A 20,110-nucleotide genomic window follows, 5' to 3' on the forward strand; every position below is an offset into this window, starting at 1 on the left:
GTCTGCATGTCTGCCCCACAGGAGGTGAAGGAAGGAGCTAGTTTTCTCCATCTTCTCCCTGGCAGTAACCTGGAGGGCTTCCTGGAGGAGTTTGCTGACATCTCCAAGGAGGATCAGATCAAAAAGCTGCACGACCTGCTGGGTCCTCACATGCTGCGGCGGCTCAAGGTCGACGTGTTCAAGAATATGCCCGCCAAGACGGAACTCATCGTCAGGGTGGAACTGAGCCAGATGCAGAAGTGAGTGTCTTCTCCACTCTCGGTCTTCACCAACTAGTCAGCCAGCTAGCCATTCACCCAACCAGCCAGTCAGCCAACTAGCCACTCACCTGGTCAGCCAGTCAGTCAGCCATCCAATCAACCAGCCAACCCATCAGCGAGCCAGTTAACCAATAAGCTAGTCATTCAGCCAGTCAACTAGTTCATTCATTCATTCAATAGTATTTATTGAGCGCATACTATGTGCAGAGCACTGTAATAAGCACTTGGAAACTAGTCAGTCAGCCATCCAGTCAGCCAACCAACTGGCCAGCCAGTCAGCAAGCCAGACAGACAGTGAGTCAGCCAGCCAACCAGTAGCAGCCAGCCAGTAGCCGGCCAGCCAGTAGTCAACCAGCCAGCTAGCCAGCCAGCCATTTAGTGAGCCATCCGGTGAGTCAGTCAGTCAGCCAGTCAGTCAGTCAGGCAGTGGAATTGATGGAGCTCCTGCGGTGAGCAGAGTCCTGTGCTGGGCATCTACTGTGTGCAAAGCATGGTACTGACCTCCGGATGTGGGATTAAAACTGTGCTGAGTGACTACTATATAAAGAGCATTGTACTGAGTGTCTGCTATGTGCAGAGCCCCTTACTGAGCTCCTGCCTGTTAACCAATCAGTCAGCTAGTCTGTCAGCCAGTCAGCCAGTCAGTCACCAGTCAGCAGAACACCATACTGAGCACTTGCTGGTTGTAGGTATATTGTACTAAATGCTTGGGAAAGTTAATTTCAATAAGAGACATGGCCCCTGCTCTCAAGGAGCTTACAGAGTATCAGGGGGTACTGAAAGGCACAGAAATGGAATTTGTTTGTGCAAAGAACTGGGGTAGATACAAAATAATCAGGTAGGACACAGTCCCTGCCCACATGGGGGCTCACAGTCTAAGTAGGGGGAAGTAGCATTTCAATCCCATATAGCAGATGGGGAAACTGTAGCACAGAGAAGTTAAGTGACTTCTCTAAGGTCACACAACACACAAGCGGTGGAGCAGGGATTAGAACCCAGGTTCTCTGACTCGCAGGCCCGTGCTCTTTCTACTAGGCCACAGCATTCAGAAAGCTGTGGCTGGTGAAAGCAAAAGAATGGAAGATGATCAGATGAGAAGCAGCCTGGCATAGTGGATAGAACACGGGCCTGGGGAGTCAGAAGGTCATGGGTCCTAATCCCAGCTCTGTCACTTGTCAGCTGTGTGACCTTGGGCAAGTCACTTACCTTTTCTGTGCCTCAGTTACCTCATCTGTAAAATGGGGATTGAGACTGTGAGCCCCACATGAGACATGGACTGTGTCCTATCTGATTTGCCTGTATACACCCCAACGCTTAGTATAGTGGGTGGCACATAGTAAGCACTTAAATACCATAATTATTATTAGGAATAGTAGTTGAATGAGTGTAAATTAATCTGCATTGAGCATATGTGTTAAGTGCTGGGATATGTCAGCATAAAAGCTAAAGGTGGCTGTGGATGTGAGCTGAGAAGGTGGAGCTTAATCAGGGCCAGTTTTCTGGAGGAGGGTTTTCAGGAGGGTTCTGAAGATAAGGAGAGCTGTGACTTAGCAGAGTTGATGGGGAAGGAAGTTTCAGGCAGGAGAAGTAGGTGAGCAAGGGGTTGGAGGTGGGAGAGTTGAGAACAAGATGCAGTGAAGTGAACTTCGGAGGAGAGAAGAGTGCAAGCTGAGGTGCAATGGGAGAAGAGAATAAATAAATACTTCTGATGTTGAACCCCTGGGGATCCAGCTGGAGAGTATTAGACCAGGGAATCCCACAGCCATTCATAATTTCTTCATCCTTTTGCTCATTTTCCACCTCCTTTTTCTGAAAAACAATGGAGCAAGTTTAATGTGTCCCACCTCTGTCCTATCTGAGGTTGGCATGAGACTCTAAGATGGATGGGGCAGAGGGTTCCCTCACAGTCATTAGCTCCAGAGGTCCGTCCTTACTCAGAAGTGGAGGCTGGAGTCCTCCCAGTACTATTTAATGAACAGAACCCTAGCCTGGCAATCACTGGATCAGGATTCTTGGTCCAGATCCACCATGTGACTTGGATGAGTTACTTTGGACAAATTTCTTAACCTCTCTGAGCCTCTGTTTTTCCCCTCTGCCAGTAAGAATAATAATTTGGAAGTACATTTTTAAGTGTCATCTCCATCCAGAAGCTGTCTTTTATGGGCAGAGGCCAAGGGCTCCGGGTGGATTAACACAGCAGGCTAGTGGCAGAATTGGGACTAAGAGCATAGGTCTCTTGGCTCTTCATCCTGTGATCTTCTAGTGCTATTTACAATACCAGATGTAATAGCATTTATTGAGCACCTACTTGGTGCAGTGCACTGTACTAAGCGATTAGAAAGGGCAGAATGAAGGGCCCCATTGCCTGCCCGTAGAGAGCTTTCATTCTGAGGGGAGGCAAATATAAAAATATTTACAACTATAGTGATCAAAAGAAGTGATAGAGTGCATGTATATCCACAAATACCAAGGAGGGAATAAATACCTTCATAAGTATGGGTTGATTGATGGAATCTTATGGTTCAGGGTGCTGGAAGTTTAAATGGGGAAGGCTTGTTGGAGGAGGTGACATTTTAGGAGGGATTGAGTGTGGGAAGAGCTAGGGTCTGTCTGATGTAGGGAGGGAGGGAGTTCCAAGATAGGGGGAACAGTGTGAGTGAGGGGAGAGAGGAGGAAGAGTTGAGAGTTGAGAGCGAGGTACAGCTAGAAGATTGGCGTGGGAGGAGTGAAGACAGACAGTTAGGGAACAGAGGGTGAAAAGGGCAAGTAGCTAAGTTGTGGTCAGATGGGGGAGAGCCTTAAAACTGGCTGCAAGGAGTTTTTGAGTGGGTTTTGAGGAGAAGAGAGATGCGGGCCGAGCAATGCGTCAGGAAGATGATATTTGCAGCAGCATGGAGTATTGACTAGACTGGGGAGAGGCTGGAGGCTGGGAAATGGGGATGTTGGTATTTGTTAAGCGCTTACTATGTGCCGAGCACTGTTCTAAGCGCTGGGGTAGACACAGGGGAATCAGGTTGTCCCACGTGGGGCTCACAGTCTTTATCCCCATTTTACAGATGAGGGAACTGAGGCACAGAGAAGTTAAATGACTTGCCCACAGTCACACAGCTGACAAGTGACAGAGCTGGGATTTGAACTCATGACCTCTGACTCCAAAGCCCACACTCTTTCCACTGAGCCACGCTGCTTAGTCTAGTTGCAGTAAGACCAGAACTGGAAAGTGGATCATAGCAGTTTGTGTGGAGAGGAAGGGGCAGAACCGGGAGATGTTGTGTCAGAAGAAATGACCTGATGGGGCAGTAGACTGAATGTGAGTGTTGAACGATAGTCAGGGGTGGAGGATGACACCGAGGTTGTGGCCTTCTGGGATAGGGAGGATGTTTGCGTTGTCTTTTGTGATGGGAAAGTTAGGGAGATGAATGGGTTTAGGCTGAAAGATGAAGGGTTCCATTTTAGGCATCTGGAGTTTGAGGTGCTGGAGGGAACCTCCAAGTGGAGATAACCTGGGAGAAATCCCAGGACATCTGAGAAGCAGTGCATCCTCATGGAAAGAGTGCAGACCTGGGAGTCAGAGGACCTGGGTTCTAATCCCAACTCCTCCACGTACCTACCAGTGACTTTGGGCAAGTCACTTAACTTCTCTGTACCTCAGTTCCTTCATCTACAGAATAGGGGTTCAATACCTGTTCTCCCTCCTACTTACACTGTGAGACCCATATGGGACCTGATTATCTTGTTTCTACCCTAGCACTTAGTTCAGTGCTTGGCACATAGTAAGCACATAACAAATACCATTATTATAATTATTTTTATGATTATGTCCAGAGGAGATAAGGGATTGCAGGATGGATGAGCTGTTAGGGCTACAGAGAGAGAGATCTGGTAGTTGTCCTCATAGAGATGGTCCTTAAGCCCTGTCAGCAGACTGAGTAGAGGAGGGGAGAGGGAGGACGGTGCAGGTGGCTGAGGGCAGGTGATTGAGTAATTTTTCCTGATTACCTACTTGCAGGAAATACTACAAGTTCATCCTGACCAGGAATTTTGAGGCCCTGAATTCTAAGGGTGGGGGAAACCAGGTGTCACTGCTCAACATCATGATGGACCTGAAGAAGTGCTGCAATCATCCCTACCTCTTCCCCGTGGCTGCTGTGGTAGGGAAACCTGGATCACACCTCTGAGGGGCAGGGGCAGGTGGCGTTGCCCCCTGGAAACATCACCATGAGTGTCCCTGAAGAGTCAGACTTGGTGGCTAATCCACCCGTTGCCCTTGGCAGCTGCCCACAGGAGATGCCACTTAGAAACGGTTGGATGCCTCCGGCCTGTGATGCTGCCGATAGGGCCTTGGCTCAACCAGGTGGACCAGTTCCCACTAGGGGCATGTAAAGCCATCCTCCTCTGGGCTGAGGCCTACTGCTGCACCTATTGCTCTTTTTAAATCTGCTTTTGGTCTCTGGATCCCCCAGCAGCCTCTTCTCAAGGATAGGAATGCCCCCCCTTACTCCCCCCACCCCCCTCCTCCCCGTTGTTACCCACCATTCTGGTCTGTCCACTGCGGCATCTCTTCCTCAGGATTGCAGCAACATCTCATTAATTCTGGCGAGACCTCATTTCCCCTAACACCAGCTCCTTGGGGTCTCGCTTCTCACACTTGTCCAACCCCTTAGCGATAGGGGAGAGATGGGGGGAGTGTATTGCTTTGAGAAAGTTCAAGCTTCTGGACCTTCCAGGATGGGTGGGAGGAGGGGGCCCTTCTTTCTGCAGGAATCTGAGCTCCATATTCAGGGGGTGGGTCTGGGTAGCTCTCTCACCCTCTGTCCTCCTGCTGGGGTCCCCAGCCAAGGCTGGTTGAAAGAGTTCCGGTGGGGCTCTGGGCAGGGAGGTGCTCTCTTGGTTTCCCCCTCTCCCACCCTGCCTACCTTCTACCACCCTCTCAGGAGGCACCGGTCCTGCCCAATGGGTCATACGATGGCAGCTCACTGGTCAAGTCTTCGGGGAAACTCATGCTGCTGCAGAAGATGCTGAAAAAGCTCCGGGATGGAGGCCACCGTGTTTTGATCTTTTCCCAGGTGAGCCTACATGACTCTCTGTCCCGGCACCTCAGGATCAGGCCCCAGCCTGACAGAAACTTCTCCTGGAATATATTGTCTTCACTGCTGGACCGTCAGGGTGGATGGATGAAAATAATAATAATAATAATAACAGTAATGGTATTTGTTAAGTGTTTACTATGTGACTAACAGTGCATGGGCCTGGGAGTCAGAAAGACCTGGGATCTAATTCCTGCTCTGCCATTTTTCTGCTATGTGACCTCAGGCAAGTCACTTAACTTCTCTGAAGTGCAGTTACCTCATCTGTAAAGGACTGTGAACCCCATGTGGGACATGGATTGTGACCAACCTGATTAGTTTGTATCTACCCCAGTGCCTAGTGCAGTGCCTGGCACATAAAAAGTGCTAAACAAGTTCCATTAAAAAAAGATGTGTCAAGCACTCTACCAAGTGTTGGGGTAGGTACAAGATAATCAGGTTGGACTCAGTCCCTGTCCTTCACTGGGTTCACAGTCTAACAGACAGAGAGAATAGGTTCTTAATCCCCATTTCACAGATGAGGAAACTGATCCCAGAGAAGTTAAAGAGACTTGCCTAAGGTCAAGCAGCAGTCAAGTGGCAGAGCCAGGGTTAGAACACAGGTCCTCTGACTCCCAGACCCTTGCTCTTTCCACTAGAAGACATTGTTTCCAGCCAGCCCTCCAGCCCAACCCACCGCTAGATTGTAAAATCCTTTAAGACAGGAATAGGGTCTGCTTAATCTTGTACTTTCTCAAACAATGCAGTGCTCTGCTCACAGTAGGTGCTCAATAAGTACCATGGGTTGATTGATCTCTATCGACCATATTAGGAGCAGACCCTTGGGTGGCCAGGAGTTGTGGGGAGGAGAAGCACTTTCTCCTCAAGAAGACTTCACTGTAAGCAAGACCTGAGATTGATTCTCTGCCTCCGCTTAGGGAAGCGAGAAGCTTCAGGGAATAGACTGAGGGCAGGCATTGTGGGTCTTGCTTCTGTTGTGTTTTACCAAGCACTCTGTGACCTTAGGTAATTCACTTAACTTCTCTGTGCTTCAATTACCTTATCTGTAAAATGGTGATTTAGACTATGAGCCCCATGTGAAACATGGACTATGTCCAACCTGAGAGATTTATGTCTATCCCAGTGCTTAATACAGTGCTTGGCACACAGCACTTAACAAATACCATTTTTTTAAAGGCACTTAGTACTGTGCGTCACAGGGCCTAGGAGAAGGATTGTGGGCCTGGAAGTTTGGCACCTGGGTTTAAGTCCCTTCTCCTGTCTCTGACCTGCTGTGTGACCTTGGCAGGTCACTTAACCTCTCTGGGACTCCGGTTTTCTCTTCTGCAAAATGGGGATGATGGTGTCTCAGGCCTGCTGTGAGGGTAAAATGAGATATGCGAAATTGAAAATTTTGATGAGCCAGAAAAGCACCTCACATTTGGGGTGGGGAAGTCATCACTTTTTTTTTAAAATGGTATTTTATTTAACGCTTACCATATGCCAGGCACTGTACTAAGCTCTGGAGTACATACAACTCTGTAACACTGGGGTACATACAAGAGAATCATGTTGGACACTGTCCAGGTCCCACATGGGGTGCAAATTTATCCCCATTATGGGGAAGCAGCGTGGCTCAGTGGAAAGAGCACGGGCTTTGGAGTCAGGGCTCATGAGTTCGAATCCCAGCTCTGCCACTTGTCGGCTGTGTGACTGTGGGCAAGTCACTTAACTTCTCTGTGCCTCAGTTCCCTCATCTGTAAAATGGGGATTAAGACTGTGAGCCCCACGTGGGACAACCTGATTCCCCTATGTCTACCCCAGCGCTTAGAACAGTGCTCGGCACATAGTAAGCGCTTAACAAATACCAACAACAAAAAAAAAAAAGAGTAGATACAAGCTAATCTGGTTGGAAGCAGACAAGTCCCACATGAGACTTTCAGACTTAAATCCCCATCTTGCAGATGAAAGAATGGAGGCAAAGGGAAGTGAAGTGACTTGCCCAAGTTTACCCAGCAGAAAAGTGGGGAGGCAGGAATGAGAACCCAGGTCCTTCTGACTTCCAGGCCTGGACTCTTTCCACTAGGCAATGCTGATTCTCAGTCACATGATGTTTTTACCTTCTGGGCTCTGCCTTGGATAGGGCTGCTATGCCCGGCCCAAGCCAGGGAGCCCTGGAGCGAGGGCTTACCTAGGTCTCAGCAGAATCCCCAGAATCCTCCTACTGGGGGGGCGTGCAAGTGGGTGGATAATAATAATTATGGTATTTGTTAAGCCCTTACTATATGCCAGGCACTATACTAAGCCCTGGGATGGATACAAGCACATGGGTTGGATACAGTCCCTGTCCCATGGGGGGCTCACAGTCTCAATCCCCATTTTACAGATGAGGTAACTGAGGCTCAGAGAAGTGAAGTGTCTTGCCCAAGGCCAGCCCAAGGTCACATAGCAGACAAGTGCTGATTTGGGACAGTTGCCCTGGTCCTAGGGGCCTGGGTTCCTCCCTGCCCACCAAAGGGGCACAGCCTCTCACTCTGGGTGGAATCTGGATGGACTGTAAGCTCGTTGAGGGCAGGGAATGTATTGTACTCTCCCAAGTGCTTAGAACAGTTCTCCACACATAGTAAGCACTCAATAAATACGATTGAATGAATAAATGAATGAATGAGTGAATCAGTAAGTGCAAGAACCAAATCGGCCCCAGAATAATGGCTTCCAGGATCTGCCCGACAGGGCCACAGGTCAAAGAGCAGGATGGTTCGTTCTCCTTCCAGGTTAGTACTTCTGTCTTTTGACACTCCACTGCCCCCTCCATCCTGGACCCAACCTAAAGGCAACATGTCTAGAGATTGGGGAAAGGGGCCCACTTTACACCCCACACGCACCCCTGTACCATATCCCCCAGCCATGCTGTGCTTCCAAAGGCAAAAATTATTTAATGGCTTCCACTGGGCTAGGGCTTGGAGGTCAGCTGAACCCAGTGCTTGCTGACCCTAGCAGAGGTGGGTGGTCTGAGGTAGGACTGCCCCCTGTCCAACCAGGCCTGTGTGATGACCTGGGGTGCAGCTGCTCATTTAGGATGTTTTACCCCCTAGTTCCTGTTTGGGATGTGGCCAGATGCTGCGTTGGAGTGCCTTGAAGGCAGGGAATGTGTCCTTGATTTCTGTGGTACCTACCCAAGTGGCTAGTATGTTATATTGTACTCTCTCAAGCACTGAGTACAGTGCTCTGCACACAAAGTGCTCAACAATTACAAATGACTCACTGACTCACTGGTACCCCGATGGCCTTCGGTAAATACCTTGACAAACTATCTGGAGCCTCCGATGCCACCCCCTAAGGGTGAGAGTGGGGCATTTTTCTGATGCTCAAGTTCTCACCTCCCCTTCCCTTGGCCCACAGATGACCAAAATGCTTGACCTGCTGGAGGACTTCCTGGAATACGAGGGCTACAAATATGAGCGGATTGATGGCGGGATCACTGGCGGACTCCGGCAAGAAGCAATTGACAGATTTAATGGTGTGTCCCACTTGAGATTTAATGGCATGCCCAACTCTAGATTTAGTGGTGTGTACCATTGTAGATTTAATGGAGTGTCCCCATCTAGATTTTTTTGGTGTGTCCCACAGTAAATTTAATGGTGTGCCCTGCTCTAGATTTAATGATGTGTCCCACTGTAGATTTAATGAAGTGTCCCACTCTAGATTTTATGGTGGGTCCCACTGTAGATTTAATGAAGTGTCCCTCTCTTGATTTTTTGGTGTGTCCCGCTCTAGATTTAAACATTTGTCTCACTGTACATTTAATGGTGTGTCCAGCTATATATTTAATGGAGCATCCCACTTCTGGATTTCAGTGGTGTGCCTTCGTCTGGTTTTCGTGGTGTATCCCTACTCTAGATTTCATGGTGTGTCCCACTCTAGATTTTTATGCTGTGGCCTGCTCTGGAATTAATGCTGCATATCACTATAGAATTAGATGGGGTGTCCTGCTCTAGATTTAATGGAATGTCCAGCTCTAGATTTAATGAAATTTCCCTTTATAGATTGTTTGGCTTGTCCTATTCTTCCCTATAGACCCACGTCTTCCCCCAGACCCCTCCCAGTGAAGGCTGTGTAGGTTCCCCGAGCAGTGGGAACCCATGGATGTCTTGGGGTGAGAGGCAGGTCTCCCTGTGTGGTTCCCAGCTCTCCAAGACCCCAGATTGAGTAGTCACTGTGGAAGGCGGCAGACTTGGAACAGGAGAAGGCTTTTCTGAAAGATTCACTGATTTGGTAGGAATGTGTGTGGACACCTGTTTAGATTACAAATGTAAGATAGGGGGTGTGTGTCCATGTGTGTCTGTGTGTATTCATTGTATGGGAGTAGATGTGGGTGACAACCATTGACATGTTAGAATGTCCAGTGCTTAATATGGTACTTGGCACATAAAAAGTGCCTAACAAATGTGATTTAAAAAAGTGTGATTTTGCTGAGAAAGACGGGTATATATCCATGCTATTATATGTGGTTGTGTGTGTGTAAACCAACTGAGAGGCAACAGAGAGAGAGATAGAGAGTGTGTGGGTGTGTGTGTTTGTAGTGGAAGGGGATGTTTGTGTGTGTATATATCCTCTATGAGATTGGCGACTGAATCCATGGTGGCAGGTGGGCAGGTAAACACTGGGTGCTTTTCTGGGAGAGCAGTTTCCTGACTTTGAAAACCCGGTCCCTTGAAATTCTGTGCTTCCCTTGTGGCACATCGAGCAGGGATCCTGCAATTTGGAGTGATGGAAACAAGCTAGAGAGTCCCTCACTTTGTTCATTGACCTGATTTTCGCCCTGAATTAGGCAGAGTCACACGGGCTCTTATGTTTTCACTTGCCTGCGCAGACAGGGGCAGAGGGTCTGGTCATGACAACGGGTTCCCAGCCGGTATCACTCAGCCTCCCCTCTGAACCTACCCCCATGGAAGACTCTTGCCAAAGGGACGATGAATTGAAAGGTGCCCCTGTCCCTCTTGGGCAGGGTCCAGTGGGCTAAGTAAGGGGACAGCCTTCCCCTTCTCACCCCCCTCCCTGTTCATGGCCAAATCCCACCCCTCCTTCTGTTCTCCAGCTCCAGGGGCTCAACAGTTCTGCTTCCTCCTCTCCACCCGGGCTGGCGGGCTGGGCATCAACCTGGCAACAGCTGACACCGTCATCATCTATGACTCCGACTGGAACCCGCACAACGACATCCAGGTCTGTGCCCTGACCCGGGGCCCCTGCCAATCAGTCAGTCTGTCATTCAATCATATTTATTGAGCTCTTACTGTGTGCAGAGCACTGTACTAAGAGCTTGGGAGAGTACAGTATAACAATAAAATACACATTCCTTGCCTGCAGCGAGCTTTCAGTCTAGAAAACCTCTCCTGGTTGACTCATCTCTGGGCCGAGCTCAACTCTGGGCACCAGCTACCTTGCTCTCCATCCTCTCCCCTTGTGGGGTCTTCCTGGACTTCATCAACTAGTTAATCTGAGCAATTTAAAAGACACTTACTAGGGACCAAGCCCTGTGCTACGCATCAGGGTAGATAGAAGAAAATCAGATCAGAGGGCCTGTTCCTCATGGGGCTCACAGACTAAGAAGGAGGGAGAATAGATATCGAATCCCTATTTTAGAAAAAGTATACTGAGGCACAGAGAAGTTGAGTGACTTATCCAAGGTCATATAGCAAGCCAGGGACAGAGCTAGGACTGGAATCTGGGTCATCTGACTTTCAGTCCCAAGCTCTTTCCACTAGATCACACTGCCAATAGCCCACAATCTCTAGGGACTCCAAAACTCTCCCACCCTGGGATCATTCTGGCTCCTCATCCTCTTCCTCCTCCTTTTCCCCTTCTCTTCCCTTGCCCCCTCTTCCTATTTGCCTCCCACTGAGCCTCCCTGTTTGCTCTCCTCTCCCCGCTGCCTCGATGACTTCCCTGGAATTTAATGGTGAAAAACAGGAGTACCGGATCATTCCCTCTTGGTCCTCTTAAGGATGACCTCCCTCCCTGAGGGTGCTGGTTTGGAGCAGTCTCCCACAAAACCCCTGAAAACCTGAGAGAGTTTTTGCAATTCCTTCTGGGCCCTACTTCAGTCATTTTTGTTGAGTACTTATTGTGTTCAAGGTACTGTACTAAGCACTTAAATCCCACAAACCCACTCTAGTTTCCTGGCTATTTGCAAGCCACCTGCTGAACTCATGTCAGGTCATGGGCAAACAGGCTAGTCCGTGTGGATAATAATAATAATAATGGTGTTTATTTAGCTCTTAGTATGTGTCCATCACTGTACTAAGCACTGGAGTAGATGCAAGTTAATCAGGTCCCATTGGGGGCTCATAGTCTAAGTAGGAGGAAGAACAGGTATTGAATCCCCATTTTGAGGTAGCTGAGACCCCGAGAAATTAAGTGACTTCCCCAAAGGTTACACAGCAGACAAATGGCGGACCTGGGATTAGAACCCATGTCCTCTGACTTCAGGCCTGTGCTCTTTCCACTAGTCCACGCTGCTTCTCTGAGGTTCTGGGGCAGTAGGGGGACATATATGCGTGTGTGTGTTTGGTTGTGTGGTAGTGGTGGGTTGCCGGGGCTGGCCGGTGTCCCCTCTGCTGGCCAGCCTGGGTCTTCCCCCGCCGGCCCCTCCCGCACAGGCCTTCAGTCGCGCCCACCGCATCGGGCAGAACAAGAAGGTGATGATCTACCGGTTCGTGACACGGGCGTCGGTGGAGGAGCGCATCACCCAGGTGGCCAAGCGCAAGATGATGCTGACCCATCTGGTGGTGCGGCCCGGCCTGGGATCCAAGTCCGGGTCCATGACCAAGCAGGAGCTGGATGACATTCTCAAGTTTGGCACTGAGGAGCTCTTCAAGGATGACGTGGAAGGTGAGCAGGAGCAAGTCCTGAGCCAGCCGGCCCTCAGGCCCCCCACCCCTGACCCCAGGCTTCGGCTCCAGGGAGAATCCTTGTGGGCCAAAGCCCTTGACTCCCTCTGTCAATTGAGGCACTGGTGGGATTCATGGAGCATCTGTTTTGGGTTTTTTTTAAACAGTATGTGTTAAGTGCTTACTACGTGCCAGGCACTGTATTAGATGCTTGGGTAGATACAAGATAATCAGGTTAGACTCAGTCCCTGTCCCGCATGGGGCTCACAGTCTTAAACCCCATTTTACTGATGAGGTTATGGAGGCACTGAGGGTGGATGGGCGAGCAGGAGAGGCCAAGCTCTCTCTTGGGAAATGGGGCCCAGAGATCCTCCCGAAGGTCCCAGAGCCTCGTACTGGCCCCAATCTTGTCTCTGCAACTGCTGGTTGGTCCCTTTCACTCACCACTCCCTTCTGTCCTCAGGCATGATGTCTCAGTGCCAACGGATCAACGTACCCGAGCCTGCCCCTTCCTTCCCCGATGTCCCGTCTGCTAAAGGTGGTGCCTTAGCACCAGGGGCTAAGAAAAAGCATGGCAGCACCCCCCCAGGTACAGAACAGACTGGGACCCCCAGGTCAGCCAGAGGGGTCACCCCCCCACCCCCGCCACCTCACTCTCCGCCCACCTTCCTACCTCCCCGGGCATCCCCCAAGTGATACAAAGCCCTTCCCCAGCCCCTTGCCTTTGCCTACCCCGTCGTCAATATCATTGCCAAGCACTGTGCAAGACAATTAGATTGGACACAGTCCTTGTCCGAGATGGGGCTCCTAGTCTGGGGGAGCAAAAGAAGGAGGGAAGGAGGAAGGAAGGAAGAGTAGGGCGGAGGCCAAAAGAGATTAAGTGAGTTGTTTGAGGCCATGCTAAAGGCCAGTGGCAGAGTTGGGATTTTAGTCCTGTCTTCTTGTTCTTGCTCTGCTTCCCCCACTCCATCCACATCCCTTCATGCTCTTCCTCCTCTGCCAGCTTCTGGGGATCCTAGGCTACAGTGAAGGGGTGAGGGAGTGGGAGTCAGGGATGAGACCCCCCCCAAAAATGCCTTTTGGTTATTTGAAAGGACCAAGGTGTTTCCCTGCCTCCCTGCTGCACTCAACGGGAGAGGTCCCTCAAAACTGCCCTGATCTGACATTGTTAGGTAGAGTTTTGAGCCCCCGGTAGCCCTGGGAGCCACCTCCATACCCTCCCAGGGTCACCGTCCATCCCCGTCACTCCCCGCCCCAAGATCTCTGTCCGTCCTTGATCACTGCCTGCCCTAAGGTCACCATCCACCTGGGATCACCGCTCTTCCTCCCAGGTGATAATAAGGATGTGGAGGACAGCAGCGTCATCCACTACGACGATGCTGCCATCTCGAAGCTGTTGGACCGGAACCAGGATGCGACAGACGACACGGACCTGCAGAACATGAATGAGTACCTCAGCTCCTTTAAAGTGGCCCAGTATGTTGTGAGAGAAGAAGATGGTGTGGTAATGTGGCTCTTCTCATTCTTCCGGGCCCCCTCCTTGCTCCACCCTCTCAGTCCTCCCCTTCCTGATGGTTGCTGACCAGCCAGGAGATCCTGGTCACGAGCAAGAACATTGGGGTGGGGGAGAAGCCATCGAACTGGGTGAGGCGGGCCCCCCTCTTCCAGAGGCCCGGGTGCCCTTCTCTTCCAGAGGTTTGGATTTTCTCTATTGACAAGCCCTGAGCTTAGCCGCAGTCCGCTCCACTGTCGCCAGCACCCCTATTATGGGAAATTGTGGTATCTGAAATCTCTCTTGGAGGCCTAGAGGGATTTTTAGGGGTGGTCCCATGGACAGCTGCCCACAGTGGGTGTGGGGGTTGGGTTGTCTGTCTTCTGAGGCTCACAGTGCAGCGGCCTCTGCGGTGGGGTGGTCTGGCCTCCAGGGGCTGGGGGCTTCTCCTTGTCCTTACAGATGGGGCAGGCTAGAGGAACAGCCAGAGAGTTGAGTGACCGCCCCCACCCCCTGGCCCAACCCTGGGGCCAGATGCTTCTCCCTTCCTCTCTCCTGCCTCCTTTCCCTTCCCATCACTCCTCCCTCTCTCCCTCTGTCCCAGGTGTCCGGGTTGGGGGCGGAGAGGGTGACAGTATGGCGGCGGGGGCCCTATATCCTCAGGAGGAGGTGGAGCGGGAGATCATCAAGCAGGAGGAGAACGTGGACCCCGACTACTGGGAGAAGCTTCTGCGCCACCACTACGAGCAGCAGCAGGAGGACCTGGCCCGCAACCTGGGCAAGGGCAAACGCATCCGCAAGCAAGTCAACTACAACGATGCCTCTCAGGAGGATCAGGGTACGGTACTGGGCCCCCAGGATCCCTGACCCTCAGGACCCCGAGTCCTGAGAGCTGCAGGGAAGAGAGTGGTGGATGGGGTGGGGGCAGTCCTGAAGCTACTGCCAAGGGGTGGGCAATCTGGGGGTTGTCCTTCTCTGGCCAGTTGGGGCCGGGTGCGGGGGTGCTCTAAGCATCTGGAAGGTTACTGGGAGAAGGTGGGGGAAAAAGCAGCTATTTCAGGCAGGGCCAAGGTTGACCCTGGCCCTCAGATCTGACCCCATGCACCTGGGTGACTGTGGGGAGGGGGGCACAGTGACTAACTCCTTGAATTCATTATTTCTCAGGATCTTTATTCAAATACATGCAGTTCAGCGGCTATTTGTTAATAACAATAATAACGAAATCTTGAATTTGTAGGGCACTTTAAAGATTCTCCCCATGGGCTTTCACATTCTGTTTCTCCTTTTGCCCTTGCAATGTCCTTGTGAAGTAGGGAGAGGCTGCTATTGTTATTCCCATTATACAGATAAGGAAACTGAGGTCAAGAGTGGTAAGAGAGTTCCCCACTGTCACCCACAGCTGCTTGGTTATCCAGTCTGGCATTTATTGGGCACCTACTGAGGGCAAGGCAGTCTTCTGAGCACTTGGAGAAATTCATTCCTTGCCCTTAAGGAGCTTACAATCCAATAGGGTAGATAGGCAGATGTGGATTTTTTTTACAAATACTGGAAGTCAGAAGAACAACCAAAATTAAGCTTCCCCCTCTAAACTGTGAGCTCACTGTGGGCAGGGAACATGTCTATGAATTCTGTTATATTGTACTCTCCCAAGCACTTAGTACTTAGTGCTTAGAGCTCAGCACACAGTATGTGCTCAATAAATACCGTTGATTGATTAAGCAGGAAGTAGCAAAAACATCAGGATAAAACAGCTGGACAAATGATTAAATGTTCAGATAGATATAGAAATATCATCTAAATAAATAAAATATACATATGAGCATGAGTGCTGAGGATAGGGTTAAAGGATACAAATGTTCAGTGGGGAGCTGGTCTGGCACAGCCTAAAGAAACAGCTTGGCCTAGGGGAAAGAGCATGGGGACTGAAAGTCAGAAGATTCTAATCCCAGTTCTGCCACTGGCCTGCTCTGTGACCTTGGTCAAGTCATTTAAATTCTCTGTGTGTCAGTTTCCTCAGCTGTAAAATGGGGACTAAATACCTGTTCTCCTTCCTACTGTGATTCTGAGAGTGCAATCTGGGACAGAGACTGTCCACTCTGATTACCTTGAATCTACTTAAGAGTTTAGTAGAATGCTTGGCACATATCAAACACTTAACAAATGCTGCAGTTTTTTTTATGGTACTTGTTTAAGTGCATACTATGTGTCCAGCACTGTTCTAAGAACTGGGGTAGATACAAGTTTTTCAGGTTGGACCCAGTCCCTGTCTCACATAGAACTCACAGCCTGAGTAGGAGGGAGTAGGATTTAATTGCCATTTTACAGTTGAGGAAACTGAGACACAGAGAATGTAAATGACTTGACCAAGGTCACACTGCAAGCAATTAGCAGAGCTGGAATTAGAATCCGGGTCCTCTGATTTCCAGGCCCATTCTCTTTCCCCTAGGCCACACTACTTCTCTTTATTATTATTTTTATTTGTGATTAAAAAAATCATTCTGCAGTATTTATTGAGTGCCTACCGAGTGCTAAGCACTGTGCTAAGTATTTGGGAGAGTGTTCTCTCCCAAGCCCATAGTATAGTGCTCTGCACATAGTAAGTTCTCAATAAATACCATTGATTGATTGACTACAGCAGTAGCCGAACATGTTCCCTGACTTCAAGGAACTTATCATTTGAATGGAGACAGGTAGACAAAAATGATTTACAAATAGTGAGAGAGAATCAAGAGCAAGGTTAGAACAGAATATGGAACACATATTATCAGGATGAGATAGCTGAATAAATACTTGATTGTTCATTTATTTAAATATTCAAAACATAAAACTAAACTCAGGTTCACAAGTGCCTTGGATAAAAGCGAGACAGAACATTGCTTAAGGGCAGATTTTGGAATGAACTGGGAAGACTTTCTGGAGGAAGTGGGATTTTAAGAGGACCTTTAAGATGGGGTAACTGTGGTTCCAGGTTGGGGCATCAGCATGACTGAGTGTGGGTGAGGGACAGGGTCCGGTCCAATGACCCCACTCCCTTGCCTGCTTGCCGGCTGGAACCCCCACTCCCGGCAGCTGTGTGTCCGGCCTGGTGCCCACTCAGGCCGGTCCGTCTATGTCCCGGGCTGCAGAGTGGCAGGATGAGCTGTCTGACAACCAGTCCGAGTATTCCATCGGCTCTGAGGATGAGGATGAAGACTTCGAAGAGAGGCCGGAAGGTCAGAGTGAGTTGTGACGGTTGCTACTCCGGGGAGTGGCCCCTCCGCTGGCTGGCCCCAGGCTGAGTGAGGGCCCCCAGGGGTGACAGATGCTCAGCCCAGGCCAGTGGTCCACGCTCTAGGGCTGATGCCAGCGAGGCCAGCCGGGGCCGAGGCTGGACCCAGAGACCCTCCCTTTCTCTCCTCTGTCATTCCCAGTCCTCCCCCCGACAAGGTACCTCCCTCCCTCACCTAGATGGGCTCTGCTCTACTCTGCTTTCTCCAGGGGAATGCCCCTCCCTCTCTCCCTCACATCCTGTTCATTTCATCCCTCTCTTCTTCTCACCCCAGCTGTCCCTTGAGGGAAGGGGGCCCTGGCATCCCACTCCCAGAGCCTTTCTCTTTGGGGCTCCTTAAGTATTGGGATTCCCCCACTCCAGATGGCAGGCTGGCACTTGGACCCCTGGAGTTCAATGCCCTCTGCCCCTTAAAAGGGATCCGTGCCCGTGCCCTTCCCTGTAGGTGGGCGACGCCAATCCCGGAGGCAGCTGAAGAGTGACAGAGACAAGCCTTTGCCCCCGCTGCTGGCTAGAGTCGGAGGCAACATTGAGGTAAATCTCTTTCTCTTCCCGGCTTTCTTTTCCCCTCTGTCTCCCCTCCTTCAGTACCATGCCCAGACAAGGGGAGGTTATGGGGGGGTCTGTGCTGGACTCACCGAGGTTCTGTGGTCCCCGCCCGGCACAGGTCCTTGGATTCAATGCTCGGCAGCGGAAAGCCTTCTTGAACGCCATCATGCGCTGGGGCATGCCCCCACAGGACGCTTTCAACTCTCACTGGCTGGTCCGAGACCTGCGGGGCAAGAGCGAGAAAGAATTTAGGTAAAGTCACTGGGGATAACTTGGACCCTTGGGTCACCACCCTCTGGGGATGGAGGAGGAGAGGAAGGAGAAAGGGATGTGAGGGGGAGAAGGCAGCAGAGCAGAAGGAGGAGAGAGAGAGAGGGAGAAGGAGGAGGGGAGGGAGGAGGAAGAGGAGGATTCTGGCAGCAGTGACACCCAGAAGAGGTCTCTAAAAGTGTTTGTGGCCTTGCCTGTTATGGAAAGGCATCCCTTTAGGGTGGGTGGATTCAGCCTATCTGAAGGCTGGACAATAGAAAAGATGACCTTTGGAAGACTCTGATTCTAGTCTAGAGTTGACCCAACCTATCACCCCTAGTGCCATTCGCTGGGTGGTGCCATCTAGAAATGCCCTTAGGGAGTGTTCTATGCACAGTAAGCACTCAATAAGTACCATTGATGGAGTGGTTATCATTCAATCAGTGATGTTTATTGAGCACTTACCATGTGCAGAGCTCTGTACTGAATGCTTGGGAAAATTCATTCATTCATTCAGTTGTATTTATTGAGTGCTTACTGTGTGTAGAGCACTGTACTAAGCACTTGGGAGAGTACAATTCCCTGCCCACAATGAGTTTACAGTCTAGAGGGGGAGAGACATCAATACAAATAAATAAAATTACAGATATGTACATAAGTGCAGTGGGACTGGGAGGGGGGAAGAGCCAAGGGGCAAGTCAGGGCAACACAGAAGGGAGTGGGAGATGAGGAAAAGTGGGGCTTAGTCTGGAAAGGCCTCTTGGAGGAGGTGTGCCCTCAGTAACGCTTTAAAGGAGGAGAGAGTAACTGTCTGTAGGATTTGAAGAGGGAGGGCATTCCAGGCCAGAGGCAGGATATGGTCTAGGCGTCGCCGGCGAGATAGGTGAGATCGAGGTCCAATGAGACGGTTAACATTAGAGGAGCAAAGTGTGCCGGCTGGGTTGTAGAAGGAGAGAAGCAAGGTGGGGAAGGAGGGGGCAAAATGGTGGAGTGCTTTAAGGCCAATGGTAAGGAGTTTTTGTTTGATACCGAGATGGATGGGCAACCACTGGAGTGTTTTGTGGAGGAGAGTGACATGTCCTGGAAGTTTTTGTAGAAAAATGATCCAGGCAGCAGAATGAAATATGGACTGGAGTGGGGAGAGACAGAAGGCTGGGAGGTCAGCAAGGAGGCTGATGCAGTAATCCCGGCGGGATAGGATGAGTGACTGTATTAACATGGTAGCAGTTTGGCTGGAGAGGAAAGGGCGGATTTGAGTGATGTCGTGAAGGTGGGACCGACAGAATTTAGTAATGGGCTGAATATGTGGGTTGATTGACAGAGAGGAGTCAAGAATAACACGAAGTGTACGGGCTTGTGAGGCAGGAAGGATCCAACTACAGAGTACCATCTACAGTGATGGGAAAGGCACGAGGAGTACAGGATTTGGGTGGGAAGATAAGGAGTTCTGTTTTGGACATGGTAAGTGCTTGGACACTTGGACTGTTTGGACACGGGAGGACATCCAAGTAGAGATATCGTGAAGACAAAAGGAGATGCAAAACTGGAGAGAAGGAGAGAGATCAGGGCTGGAGATGTAGATTTGGATGTCATCTGCATAGAAATGATAGTTGAAGACATGGGAGCGAATGAGTTCTCCAGGGAAGTGGGTGTAAATAGAGAACAGAAGGGGACCTAGGACTGAACGTTGAGGGACTCCCACAATTGAGGGGTGGGAGGCAGAGGTGGAGCCCATGAAGAAGACAGAGAATGAATGGCCAGAGTGGTAAGAGGAGAACCAGGAGGATACAGATCAGTGAAGTCAAGGTTGGATAACATTTCCAGGAGAAGGGTGTTGTCCACAGTGTCAAAGGCAGCTAAGAGGTTGAGGAGGATTAATGATGATGATGGTATTTGTTAATAATAATAATGGGATTTGTTAAACACTTACTATGTACCAAGCACTGTTCTAAGCACTGCTGGAGATACAAGGTTATCAAGTTGTCCCAGGTGACGCTCACAGTCTTAATCCCCATTTTTACAGATGAGGTAACTGAGGCCCAGAGAAGTTGCCCAAAGTCACACAGCTGACAAGTGGCAGAGCTGGGATTAGAACCCATGACCTCTGACTCCCAAGCCCATGATTAGGATGGAGTAGAGGCAGTACAAGAGAGTTGGTAAACATGTTCCTTGTCCATTATGAGTTGACAGTTTAGAGCACCTGATGCTATCTGTCTATTTGATATTTATTAATTCACTTAATTTTCTCAATGAGTATAGATACACGATAGTTTTATCTATGGTGTAGCTGAAAATTTGTGTTAGTGTCTCTCCCTCCATGTCTTCCATTTTTATTG

The 20,110-nt window shown here is 50.0% G+C and overlaps 1 protein-coding gene across 5 annotated transcripts in view; it reads left to right on the forward strand.

The window, feature by feature from the left end:
* The window catches only part of CHD5 (chromodomain helicase DNA binding protein 5), a 101,197-nt gene that overhangs the window by 68,334 nt on the left and 12,753 nt on the right, over window positions 1-20,110 (forward strand). For 4 of the 5 annotated variants that reach the window (XM_039912088.1, XM_029066243.2, XM_039912087.1 and 1 more), the window contains exons 18-29: window positions 66-239; window positions 4,270-4,411; window positions 5,195-5,326; window positions 8,729-8,846; window positions 10,425-10,549; window positions 11,986-12,217; window positions 12,680-12,805; window positions 13,548-13,720; window positions 14,372-14,546; window positions 16,834-16,926; window positions 17,422-17,510; window positions 17,644-17,777. In XM_039912088.1, coding sequence (XP_039768022.1) covers window positions 66-239; window positions 4,270-4,411; window positions 5,195-5,326; window positions 8,729-8,846; window positions 10,425-10,549; window positions 11,986-12,217; window positions 12,680-12,805; window positions 13,548-13,720; window positions 14,372-14,546; window positions 16,834-16,926; window positions 17,422-17,510; window positions 17,644-17,777 — 1,713 coding nt within the window. The remainder of the gene's footprint in view (window positions 1-65; window positions 240-4,269; window positions 4,412-5,194; window positions 5,327-8,728; window positions 8,847-10,424; window positions 10,550-11,985; window positions 12,218-12,679; window positions 12,806-13,547; window positions 13,721-14,371; window positions 14,547-16,833; window positions 16,927-17,421; window positions 17,511-17,643; window positions 17,778-20,110) is intronic. The other variant, XM_029066244.2, reaches the window with a different exon arrangement.

This window comes from Ornithorhynchus anatinus, chromosome 5 (assembly GCF_004115215.2).
Source record: "Ornithorhynchus anatinus isolate Pmale09 chromosome 5, mOrnAna1.pri.v4, whole genome shotgun sequence".
In the NCBI taxonomy this organism is placed as follows: domain Eukaryota; kingdom Metazoa; phylum Chordata; class Mammalia; order Monotremata; family Ornithorhynchidae; genus Ornithorhynchus; species Ornithorhynchus anatinus.